General features: G+C 45.5%; 1 protein-coding gene across 2 annotated transcripts in view; it reads right to left on the bottom strand.

The window, feature by feature from the left end:
• TGFBR1 (transforming growth factor beta receptor 1) overlaps positions 1 to 11348 on the bottom strand; it is a 71131-nt gene extending 59783 nt beyond the window's left edge. For both annotated transcript variants that reach the window (XM_065908392.1, XM_065908393.1), the window contains exon 1: positions 11176 to 11348. In XM_065908392.1, coding sequence (XP_065764464.1) covers positions 11176 to 11260 — 85 coding nt within the window. In that variant the 5' untranslated portion in view covers positions 11261 to 11348. The remainder of the gene's footprint in view (positions 1 to 11175) is intronic.
• Between the last annotated feature and the right edge of the window lie 1751 nt (positions 11349 to 13099).

Raw genomic sequence — 13099 nt, 5'->3', positions numbered from 1 at the left:
GGAACGGCTATCCACTCCAGTATTCTGGCCTGGAGAATTCCAAGGACTGTATATAGTCCATGGGGTCGTAAAGAGTCAGACACAACTGAGCAACTTTCACTTTCTTACACAAAGACTTCAATAACAGATTCTGCTAAAGAGCAGGGAGAAACTGTTTCCTCCAGTGAAATAATCATGCCTCTAACCAAAGACTGCGACTTACCGTAACACGTGTCAGTATCTTTTACATGAATATTGAGGTTACCATACAACCAGCACATGCAGGGCCATGATCTGCAGCTAAGTGCAGTCTCCCCAAAGGCAGTCATCATTCCTGTAATTCATCACCCAGAAAGGAGGCAGCTCTTCAAACAGGAAACCCAAGCAAAGACTCTCCGTGGGCCCTGCTGTCTTGGGCCGGTGGGAAGAGGCAGATGTCTGGATCTGTTCAGTTGGTGGCGGTACTCAGACTCTGTCTGCCGCACGGAGACGCCAGAAGATAAGGGCCTGAAGACAAAGTCTTTATAAACCAGGATGGATGGTTTTATGTTGCTTTCCATCCATTATCCTCTAGCTTTTAGGAAAGCCTGATTTAAACATTCCAGTCTTACTTCAGCTGTTCCACTGGAATTAAGGTGAGACTAGTATGTCGAACTATGGACGGAGATTCGTGACATTGTACAGGAGACAGGGATCAAGACCATCCCCATGGAAAAGAAATGCAAAAAGGCAAAATGGTTGTCTGAGGAGGCCTTACAGATAGCTGTGAAAAGAAGAGAGGCAAAAAGCAAAGGAGAAAAGGAAAGATATTCCCATTTGAATGCAGAGCTCCAAAGCATAGCCAGGAGAGATAAGAAAGCCTTCCTCAGCGATCAATGCAAAGAAATAGAGGAAAACAACAGAATGGGAAAGACTAAAGATCTCCTCAAGAAAATTAGAGATACCAAGGGAACATTTCATGCAAAAATGGGCTCAATGAAGGACAGAAATGGTATGGACCTAACAGAAGCAGAAGATATTAAGAGGTGGCAAGAATACACAGAAGAACTGTACAAAAAAGATCTTCATGACCCAGATAATCACAATGGTGTGATCACTCACCTAGAGCCAGACATCCTGGAATGTGAAGTCAAGTGGGCCTTAGGAAGCATCACTACGAACAAAGCTAGTGGATGTGATGGAATTCCAGTTGAGCTATTTCAAATCCTGAAAGATGATGCTGTGAAAGTGCTGCACTCAATATGCCAGCAAATTTGGAAAACTCAGCAGTGGCCACAGGACTAGAAAAGGTCCGTTTTCACTCCAATCCCTAAGAAAGGCAATTCAAAAGAATGCTCAAACTACCGCACAATTGCACTCATCACACATGCTAGTAAAGTAATGCTCAAAATTCTCCAAGCCAGGCTTCAGCAATACGTGAACCGAGAACTTCCAGATGTTCAGGTTGGTTTTAGAAAAGGCAGAGGAACCAGAGATCAAATTGCCAATATCCACTGGATCATCGAAAAAGCAAGAGAGTTCCAGAAAAACATCTATTTCTGCTTTATTGACTATGCCAAAGCCTTCGACTGTGTGGATCACAATAAACTGTGGAAAATTCTGAGAGAGATGGGAATACCAGACCACCTGACCTGCCTCTTGAGAAACCTGTATGCAGGTCAGGAAGCAATAGTTAGAACTGGACATGAAACAACAGACTGGTTCCAAATAGGAAAAGGAGTACGTCAAGGCTGTATATTGTCACCCTGCTTATTTAACTTATATGCAGAGTACATCATGAGAAACACTGGGCTGGAAGAAGCACAAGCTGGAATTAAGATTGCCAGGAGAAATATCAATAACCTCAGATATGCAGATGACACCACCCTTATGGCAGAAAGTGAAGAGGAACTAAAAAGCCTCTTAATGAAAGTGAAAGAGGAGAGTGAAAAAGTTGGCTTAAAGCTTAACATTCATAAAACTAAGATCATGGCATCTGGTCCCATCACCTCATGGGAAATAGATGGGGAGACAATGGAAACAGTGTCAGACTTTATTTTTGGGGGCTCCAAGATCACTGCCGATGGTGACTGCAGCCATGAAATTAAAAGACGCTTGCTCCTCGGAAGCAAAGTTATGACCAACCTAGATAGCATATTAAAAAGCAGAGAAATTACTTTGCCAACAAAGGTCCATCTGGTCAAGGCTATGGTTTTTCCAGTGGTCATGTATGGATGTAAGAGTTGGACTGTGAAGAAAGCTGAGCGCTGCAAAATTGATGCTTTTGAACTGTGGTGTTGGAGAAGACTCTTGAGATCTCTTGGACTGCAAGGAGATCCAACCAGTCCATCCTGAAGGAGATCAGTCCTGAATATTCATTGGAAGGACTGATGCTGAAACTGAAACTCCAGTACTTTGGCCACCTCATGCGAAGAGCTGACTCATTGGGAAAGACACTGATGCTGGGAGGGATTGGGGGCAAGAGGCGAAGGGGACGACAGAGGGTGAGATGGCTGGATGGCATCACCGACTCGATGGGCATGAGTTTGAGTAAACCCCGGGAGTTCGTGATGGACAGGGAGGCCTGAAGTGCTGTGATTCATGGGGTGGCAAAGAGTCGGACACGACTGAGCGGCTGAACTGACTGAGTGTGTCCTTAAGATTAGAGAAGACAAACAGTAGCAGCAGGACTAAACTAAATGCTCAAGCATGTTAAAGAGGAAGAGTCAGGGCTGCCAGCTGCACTTGCAGCTACTCCCTACTTTGCAATCTTCATGTCTGGGAGCTCTACTTTATTAATGAAGGTGGTAGCCTCCTCATGTGTTCTCAGATATAGGCAATGAGATCTATGTAAGCGCTCAGGTTCCCGTATGGCCCTCACTGCTAGAAAACTCAAAGCTAATTATTAGCTCTACTACTAACACTTTCCTCAGGTGAAAAAGTTATGGCTAATTGTTCTTATTTTCCCCTTTTACTTACTGGTTCTTATCTTTTTGATCACTAGCTTTGGTCTTACTGCATGTATTTTTATTTCAAGCTTCCTAAATCCTTTTATGGAAAGTGGCCAGAGGACAAACCAAGCACTGAATCAGTCTTTCCCAAACAGTGAGTTACAAAAGGTGCTCATCCTGAAGTCATGGATGCTAGGGAAGTGGAGAGGCTGTGCACGGTAAAAACAGCAGGAAGCCTGGACGACAAGTGTAAGTACAGAATTCTGGAGCAGAAAAAGAGCTTGGATATAATCAACTCCATCCTCTCACACAGCGCAAGAAATGTGATCTACAACTTCTGGACAGGAGGCTATCTCTGCCTACCACCTCTGCCTGCACATTCGCAGCGAGAGGGAACACAGTACCTTATAAGGTTTCCCTTTGGGACTGCTCCCCACTGACACCATGTCCTTCCTTATACTGAGTGAATCTGCTTCTCAGTCTGCCAGTTAATCATAGCTCTTCATTACAGAGACATATATTTCCTCTTCCAAAAGACATTCCTCCACTTATCTAAATGTATAATAAGTCTCATTCATTGAATATTTATCAGTATCAGGCTATCTGCCAGGTACTCTAAATATGGACCTGCAACGCAGGAGGGAGCAGTATAACATGAACTGAGCGAGGCTCCAGATCTAAGCTGGGAATGCAGGGTCAAAATAAATACTTAAGGTCGTTTGGGGGGCATAAGAATCCACAAGAATGAGACGGAAGGCAAATGCTGATATCATTTCTCTCCCTAAGGTCCTCTCCCATTCCAACCATTTTGCAGTCTACTGAAACCATTTCACTTGCTATTTTCACCTCAAACTCAACATGCTCAAAGCAGAATTCATTTCTCTTCAATCTTTCTCTCACCAAATTTCTTACTAGTTAAAGGAATTATCTAGATATAAAAACCCTGGAATCACTTTTTTTTATATCATGGAGTCCTTCTAAAAACCAGTACTCCACCTTTTTACAATTAAGAGCTACTGCCTTAAATATTCAGTAAATATTTACTGAGTGTCTATGATGCACCAGGCACTTTCTTTGCACTCAGGATAAGCTGATGAACAAAACAAAAATAGCCACTTTCATGAAGTTTATATCCTAGTAGTTAGAAGGAAACAATAAACACAGTAAATTAGTAAGTATGATACACAAACAGTATTTTAGAAGGCAGTGTTAAAAAAAAAAAAGAAAGAAAAAGAAAAGCAAGATAACGGCAGTTACAGAAGTGTGGTCAGGGTTAGCCTCTTTGAGAAAAAGGTGACATGTGATCAAAAACACAGAAGAGGTGAGGGAGGAAGCTCCGCAGATCTGTGGGGGACAGTCATGCAGATGCCCTGCTACCAGCCCCTCCGATTTCTCTGAAATGTCACAAAGCCATTCCCGAGTTAATCAGACCTACTGCGGAGCTCCCAGGTAGCCACCCTGCCCCATCTCCTCTTTGGTACGGTCAGACACTCCTTTTCCACATTAAAATTACTAAAACCATCCACCTGATTTTCAAGGCTCACAATTCTCTTGAGCCTACCCATAATGTAAATATCACGAATTTTCATTCCTCCCCTTAAATTCCTGAAATTTAGCATGCTCCTTCTTCACTCACATCATCCTCCCCTACCCAGGAGGACTTTCCCTCTGCCCCTCATCCTGTCTAAACCTGTCCTGCAAGACACGGATCAAGTCCTATCACCTCTGTGAAGCAGTCCCTGAAGTTCTATTACTGAATCTCTATTCATCATTATTACCCCAGCATCAAACTCCTTGAAAGCAAGTGTGCCTCTTTTTCTGTATTTCCACTGTGTTGGCCATTACTAAATATGTGCTTATTTTAAATGAGTTATTTCTTCTTCAAGTCAAAGTTCTGCCATCTTAAAAACATGTTTATTAGTTTTGATAAACTACTAAAATGGAATGATTAAAGAATGTTTATATTATACAAAAAATGTATGGAGGAGGAAGAATAAGCCAAACGTTAATGATGGACAATGATAGCTTTTTTCTTTTCTCTGACTCAAATTTTCAGGTCTGTGTCTATGTTAATTTGAGAAGCATAAGAGTCTGCTATGAATATAAACAAATCAACACAAATAGTGAGTGATCAATTGTCACTAGACTCACTGGAAAAATTAAAATTATCTATGTCAAAGACTGCAAGATCTGAGTAACCTACAATTTCAAAGAGGTGAACTGTAATAAAGACCAGGGAATCCCATAATAAAGACAAAGTGAAGCAAATTCTGATGGTTTAAAAAAAAAAAAATCCTTCCTGACACAGTGAGCATAACAAGGTGTTTACTGTGTATGAAAGCAGCATGATGTAGAGCAAAGAGTCCACACTCTGAAAAGCTCAAACACAGGCTCCACTCACTACCACCATGACCTCAGTTTCCTAGTCTGTAAAATGGAAACACAGAAGCTCTATTTTACCAACTGTCACCAATACAAACTAAGTTCCAATCTGAGCAAAATCCCGACAAAACTATGCCTACGCAGGCAGATGGAGTTAATGGTAATTAATGCGCAGTCATTTGAGTCTCAGTAGTTGGATTACTGTTAGTCACTATCTGCTCCATCTGAAGGGTCTTCCTTTTACAAATGTGTTTATGATTAAAATATGAATGACAAAATGTTAACATCTTTGAAAAATATTTAAGAGAACTAAAAAGAATCTTGGGTTAAAACCAATATCATCAAAATCTAGTTATTTCCGGAGCACTGGTCACTGGACTTGGGAACAAATGGACTTAAAAAGACTCTTCTGGAAATTAACTGGTACATAGTAAGAAGTTTTTGTATTATTACACAGCTATCATCTAAGGTTGGTCATGCAAATTAAATGAGACAAGACAGAATTCCTGGCACATTCTTAAAATAAGTTCCTTTCAGATTGGTAAGATGATGCAAGGTCCACTAAACCTTTGAGAAATGTGAAAGCAACCTATTTGTATATCCTGTAAGTCATAATTTAAGTTATAAATCATTCTTTATAATGCTTATTGCTCTCAGATTCCCAAACTGAGAAAGCAGCTGTCAAAAGGCCAGATCTGATCTATAAAACTGGACCCATAAAAACCAATCAGGCTTATTCCTCTAGCACATGAGAAAGTTTCTAAGGCAAAAAGCCTACAAGTCAATCAATCCTAAGTTCACACCAGAAAAAGATAACCATAAGAAACCTACTTGCACTATCTGGACTGAAACTGTACAGTTAAACCTGGATCTAATTCAAAGAAGCAGCAAATCTTAATATTTATGGAGACTGCTTGGATTTGATACTGAGAAAACTACATTAAGAAAGGCAATAAATGTTACCCTAAGTATTGGAGTTAGGCTGGTTCAAGACAGACTATACATTTTAGATTCCAAAAGTTTTCTTGAGCCAGTTCTATGGGACAAGGCACGAAAATTTCTGAGAAACATGCCAGTTTCTGCCCTCAGTTCCAGAACCAGGAAGCAAAGACGTGACCCAATCACATGATATCAAACCACAGTCTGTCTGTTCAGAGAAAGTTGCATTATGCAATCCACGACCAAGAAAGAACAGCAAAAGGCATGAGGTTTTTGGACATGTGCAGGGGATTCTGTGGTTTGAAAAGACATGTTCTCACATCAAAAGGGCAATCCACTGTATACTGGCATTTTCAAAACCCACTTCATTAGACATGAACATATCTAATACAATATAGCACTACTACAAGAACGGTACTGAGTCCAGGTAATCATTTCAATCAGGCCTAGGAGCTTTCAAGCGAAGTCCACAGGAGCAGCCTTCCCCACAAGAAGATTGGCTTCCCTTTTGATTATTTTTAACTTATCAGTTCCCCGTTTAATTTCAACATTTACAAAGTAGATCCTGGCGTTCCAGTGGTTAAAACTCCACACTTCCACTGCAGGGGGCACAGGTTTGATCCCTGGTCAGGGAACTAAGATCCTGCAGGTCAAGTGGAAAAAAACAAAATAAAAATAAAACGTATTTACAATGTATTACCCATTAAAAAATGTTTTTTTCTTAAAAAAAAGAAGAGTTCATCTAAAATTCTAAACCTAACCACCATGTACTACAAGGCCTACACCCCACTTCAATTAACCCAAAATTTCTTCCAAATTAATCTGTCTACATTTCTTAATCAACAAACACTACACCAGGTCTGCTTTTTATTTTTTTCCAGAAGTATAAAAAAGATACTAACATTCTCTTGAGGACTTTATAACTTATAATTATTCCCCCTCTCCCCCACTTTCAGAACTCACTTTTCTCAAGCTCTGTGAAATTCAAGGTTGTAACTTCACTTACAAAAGTCACTCCATTAACTCTGTTCCTCCCTGATCCAAGTCCTTCATATCTCAAAGTGCCATATAGGACACAAGATCCAGGATTAGAAAAAAATCAAAGTTCCTGTCCTGGTTCTTACCTACCCTGAGAAATTCACCTAACCCATGTTTTTCCATCTGTAAACTGAGTGACTTATGACTTTCAACATTCGAATGCCTAGCCCTAGTGGGCATCCTATTACATTATTCTCTCTTATCCCACTTATATTTCATTTCTGCTTCAGTCACATATTAGAGAATTTTTAGAATTGGGGAATAAATAATAGTGGTTAATATATCCAAACCCCACATTTTAGAATAAGGAAATTATAGAGTAACTTGCCAGCCAGACAATAAAAGCTTTTGCTTTCTGCCTTAGGGAGCTGGGGGACATAGTTTACAGAGAGAGAGAGAGTTTAACACTAATCACACCCCCACTCTGCCTCAATGAATTCCAGCTGCCTTTCAAAGTCCGTTTAAGTCCTCAAGTGTCCAGGAAGCCTCCCTCCCCCAGTCACTTACTTCAGCCTAGACTACTCACTTCCCTCTTCGAATACTGATGCCTCTCTGCAGGGGTGACATTAAAACTAGCACCACCGTGGGACCAACCAATCAGAAAGGATGTCTGACCAATCAAAACACAGGTGGCCCAGTGGGAATTTCTGGCTGAACATCAGCCCTCCTATTAATAACGATACAAAACAGCAACCTCAAACTCTAATACCATTTTCTCATTTGATCTCCACAATCTCATAAACTAGGCAAAGTAGGTATCATCCCCATTTTCTGCATAACTAGAAGTTACATGACTTTTCTGATTATACACAGAATTCTCAATACTGTATAAACTGTACTTACATATAACAGCATAATTACTAAAGGAGTACTCAAGTCAAATAGAATTCATTTAGTCAACAAGTACTTAAATGGAACAAAATATAAAACATAGTGCTAGCTTCTAAAACCAGAAGGAAATTAAAAGCATGACCCTTGGCCTCTGGGTACTTATAACATGCTCAAGAGAATATTTAAGTAACACTGTAAGGTGGTAGAAAGAGAGAACACCAAGTGTAAGTCCTATGCAGTTCAAGCAAACAGTTCACAAACTAAACCAGTATAGGAAGTCAGGACTAAAAACTTCTCACACTCCCAAAAGGGGCAAAATTAAATCTGTAGTAAAAAGGCTGAAAAATCAGGAGTGGGTGGGAAAAGAGAAAACACTGGAATCGAGGGTTTGCCGTAGCAGAATGAGTGATCCCTAGCTAGATACAGAAATGGCCCTAATCATAAGCCTCAAGTACTGCTCTAAGCACTCAATACAAATGGGAAATCTTATAAACCCCTTGTGGGGATGGCTGAGGAAGGTTAGCTTGGCAGCAGCCTACAGAAAAGTCTAGGTGAGAGAAACTCTGGAAAGCAAATGGATTTGAGGGATAATAGGCAGGACTAAAGCTGATAGCTGCGTATGAAGAAAGAAGATACGTTCAAGAGGTATTAATGTAAAGAATAGTTGGGTTTGGGCATGTTTTCATAGAAAAAGTTACAAAGTGACAGGAAGCTAAAGCATTCTCACATGGGAAATCTATGTAAACATAATGGTGCTAAACTGTGTACCAAAGACAAGGGACCAATTTCCCCAAAGAAATCTATGTTGGACAGGGCAGAAGGTGGGCAGAAAAATATAAAACTGATACCCAGACAATAAGGAACAACTGCAGACTCTTAAAAATGAAGGTCAAATTATTTTTTTTTTTTTAAATTGTGTGTATTTATTTGGCTGCACTGGGTCTCAGCTGCAGCATGTGGGATCTAGCTCCCTGACCAGGGATCAAACCCCAGGCCCCTGCACTGGGAGCTTGCAGGGCCAGCCACTGGACCACCAGGGAAGTCCCTCAAGTTATAAATTTTAAAGAGCATTTGAGCTTCTTCAGAAGGCATGAAAGGATGAACGGAAACATCAACATAACCAAGGAGAGCAGGCAGACCAGCTGAGGTAGTCTAGACTTAAGGATAATAGCGCCTGGATCAGCTTTGTATTGTATGCATGCCAGTGTAGTCTGTAAGCTCCTCCAGGGCATGAACTGGGCAACGCTTTGTGTATCTAGTAAGCTCAATTCTGTTATTTGAATACATGAACACTCTGTGTGCTAAGCTAAGTGGAAAAGAGTGAACTATGCTATTTGAGTTAATTAGTGGTGTGGAAATGTTACTTATGCTTGATGCATAATTATACTGATTCTCCTACCTATCCACATATCTATCTTGCCCCCCTTCTCATGCAATGTCAAATATCCACTGTATCCTCAAAGGTAGGCCTAGCCTGAAGGGACTATAAGAATGTACTTGAAGGGAATTTCCTGGCAGTCCAGTGGTTAGGACTCCACGCTTCTACTGCAGGGGGAACTAAGATCCTGCATGCCATGCAGTGTGGCCAAAAAAAAAAAAGTACTTGAAATCAGAAAGAAGTCAAATTGTTTTTCTAATTGTGAGGACAAAAATCTCAAAATGAATATGGGCAATGCCAGACAGGTATATACATTAAAATGTATAGGTTTTGGACCCTGAAACCTCTGCCGCAAACCCTAAATGCAGCTTTTAGCAATTGAGCACTCATCCGCTCCACACCTGTTTTCTCTTCTGTAAAATGGGGCAATCGCCACCAGCCCTCAGGGTTTAGTTGGGAGGATCAGTACTTCGGGGTACTTTATGCCTCTGTATCATAATAAGCTTTTAATAGACAGTAGCTATTAACAATAACTGGCATCCTAAGTCTTGAAATGTTTTTAAAACATTCTGTGTTCAGTGAGAGAAATAAAAACGTATTCACTTTGTTTTAGTTGCTTTCACTAAGGCTCCACATTTCGGTTTCCAGTCGTACAGTCTGCGTGCTAACAAAGTTTTTCACTCCCCCTTCCATTGGGTAGGTGGTGACCCCATACCCCAACCTGATTTAATATTTTGGAAAACCTAACAAATACTGTACCTCGAAAACCAGCTACACAAACGACCGATTCAAACTACTGTCACTCAAGAAATCGAACCTCTCTACCGATGTTCCTTCGAGGAAATAAAAGCGTTTGATCAATTCAGAGTCATTTCCATTCAAACATTCCAAACCCCGCAGAGTGAGCAAACCTTGAAGTTTCTACTACCAAAACAACCCGCAGCCTTCTGGTGAGCGGACTCCACTTCAGCGTTCCCCAGACGCACGAAAGAAGAACCAGTCCACACATCTTACTGCCTCCTTGTCCTCACACACAGCTTCGCAGCAGCTCCTCTTCCAAAGCCGCCCCCGGCTGGAGAAGCAGCCCCACTCGGCCGGGTCAAGCCGATGTCAAAGGCCAGGGAGGCCTCGCTGACCCCGAGGGTCTCCGCCACACACATCCCCTCCCACTGCTGGGGGAGGCCTGGAGGCTCAGAGCGCACACCCCGCCCTGGGAGCGTCCTCCGACCCCTCAACCCCGCCCGGGCCCCTGGAGCCTGGAGGACCAACTCGCTCGGGGTGCGGTGCCTGGGACAACGCCACGCAGCGCCTCGCGGGAACCGGGGGGCAGCCCAGCTCTGCCGGTCTCGGCCGGCCTCACACCCTCGGCCCTCGGCCCGCGCGCCCATTCGCTCCCCAGAGGGCAGCCCCGGACCCCGGACGGCTTCGCCCGACGCCGCCTCCCCGCGAAGAGCCAGCCACCGCGGTGGCTGCGGGCTGCCGGGCACGTTCACCCGCGCTCGGACCCACGCCTCCGCCCCGCCTCCGCTGCCCGCCCGCGGCCCGCGAGGCGGCGGCCAGCCCAGGAAAGCCCGGCCCGGGTGCCGCCACCTGCGCCCCCGGCCCCGCGCCATGTTTGAGAAAGAGGAGTGAGCCAGAGGCCGGGCCCGGCCCGCGCGCCCCGAGGCTTCCCGCCAGCCCTGCCGCGCCGCTGCTCACCCGCTGCCTCCGGGACCAGCGCGGCCGCCGCCGCCAGCACGAGGAGGAGCAGCCGGGGACGCGGAGTAGCGGCCGCTGCCTCCATAGTCCCGCCGCCACCGCCTGTGGCCCGGCCCGGCCCGGCCGCCGCCTCGCCTCAACAAGCCTCGCCTCGCCCCACCTCCCCTGCCGCGGCGGCGGCCTCGCTCCGGCCCTTTGTAACTGCTCGGGGGCTGCCCGTCCATTGGCTGCAGGGCTCCCGCCGGCCCCGCCCCCCCGCCGTCTGCGAACCGCCGAGCGGGACCCAACCCGAAGCCCCGCCCACGGGCCCGCGGGGGAGCCAATCCGGAGCCGCAGGCGCCGGGCTGCTGGCCACGCCCCCAGGCTCCCCGGGGGCCGGGGAGACAGACCCCTGCCGGAGCCCGAGCCGCCGGGAGCTCGAAGGCCGGGTGGGGGCAGGGTCTAGCGAGCCTGGCACAGCCTTCCCTCCAGCCGCAAGGGCGAGGGCTAGCCGGTGGGTGTGTCTGGGTGTGAGTCGCTTTCGGAAAAAGGCTGTGGCAGCTCTATTCTTCTAGCCTCTTTTCTTCTCATTTAAGATCTGGGAGCGAGCCTGACCCTGATTCACAGTCCTGCACCGTCAGTCCCCCACACATTCACGCAGACCCCCGGTATCGTCGGGCAGGCTTCAACTTCCCCTCTCCAGATCCATGCCTCAACTTTCAACACCAACCCCCCACCCCAAGATCCTACCTCGGTGCCTTTCAGATACGACCCAGTCTGCTGTTTCCTCCCACTGTCATTGTCGACCCCCAAACCTAGATTGCCCTCACCCCGCAAAAAAAAAAGTCTGAAGGGTCTCCAAATCCTGGCCTCAGATCCCCGCCTCAGACACAGATCCCGAGCTCAGACACACCCCTGAACTGACTCCCGCCCCTCTCCGGAGCTCAGCTGAGCCAGACTGGACTCCGAACCACACTCCTCTCCCCTCTCGCTGCCCGATCCAGGTGAGGAAGCGGAGGCTCCCACCCCCATCCCCCAAGGCCCGGGGTTCCCCCTTCCTAGCAGGCTGCACCCGGGAGCGGAGGAGGAGCAGGCATTACTTTGAGCTGCCTCTGACACGCCTGCACAGTAATTCTGAGGTGTCACTAGAAACCCAAATAAACTCAGCTACGTTTTCATTCTGAATTCCTAATTTGCTGTGAGACGCTCCACCCACCTTTCCTCTGGGACGCCAAAATGAGCTCCAGATTTGTAATTCTTCCTGTCAGACTAGTCCTCTCTTCAGACACAAACACAGCCGAGGAGGCTGTTACACAGAACAGAGAACATTTTTCCACAGAACCTTTCAGGGAGAAAATTTTATTTTCTGTGTGATTCGAACTTGGAATTAAATCAACCTTGGTAGCAGGAATCAGAACCAGCCTCTACTGTCGATTTGTAAATTGGTTTAGGGCTGCCGGGGTGAGCATTTACACGCCCGTGGAGACCTCCCTCCTGAGAATTAAAGGGGCAGGGTGGGGGTGCTGGAACGAGGTCTGAGACGGGCGCTACTCCCCTCTGGCTTGAACACCTGTTTGAGCAAGCCAGTTAACCCTTCTGAGCCTCCATTTTGTCATCTATAAAATGGAAATAATATCTATCTCCCAAGTTTTAGTGAGAGACAAGTAAGGAGCTGGTGTACATACACCAGACCACCTAGCCAGGGGTGTAGCTACTGCTGGATCCAAGGTCACAGCCTGCTCTCTGGGGGCGCCTGAGATCGCCAGCAGGAAGCCTTGTTCTTAGCTCCCTGCAGCAGGCAGGCGAAGCCCAGCGAGCCGGCCCGCCAGGGTCCAGGCCCCATCTGCTTCCCCATTCTGGTTCCTCAGTGGGGACTTGGAGGATCAGTCAGGACTTTGTGATGTCTGCAGTCTCTAGACTTCTTTTTTTGCTGCTCTACTCTCAA

This window comes from Muntiacus reevesi, chromosome 17 (assembly GCF_963930625.1).
Source record: "Muntiacus reevesi chromosome 17, mMunRee1.1, whole genome shotgun sequence".
Classification (NCBI taxonomy): domain Eukaryota; kingdom Metazoa; phylum Chordata; class Mammalia; order Artiodactyla; family Cervidae; genus Muntiacus; species Muntiacus reevesi.
Note: the sequence above shows the minus strand (reverse complement) of the source record. Positions and strands in the feature narration are given on the sequence as shown.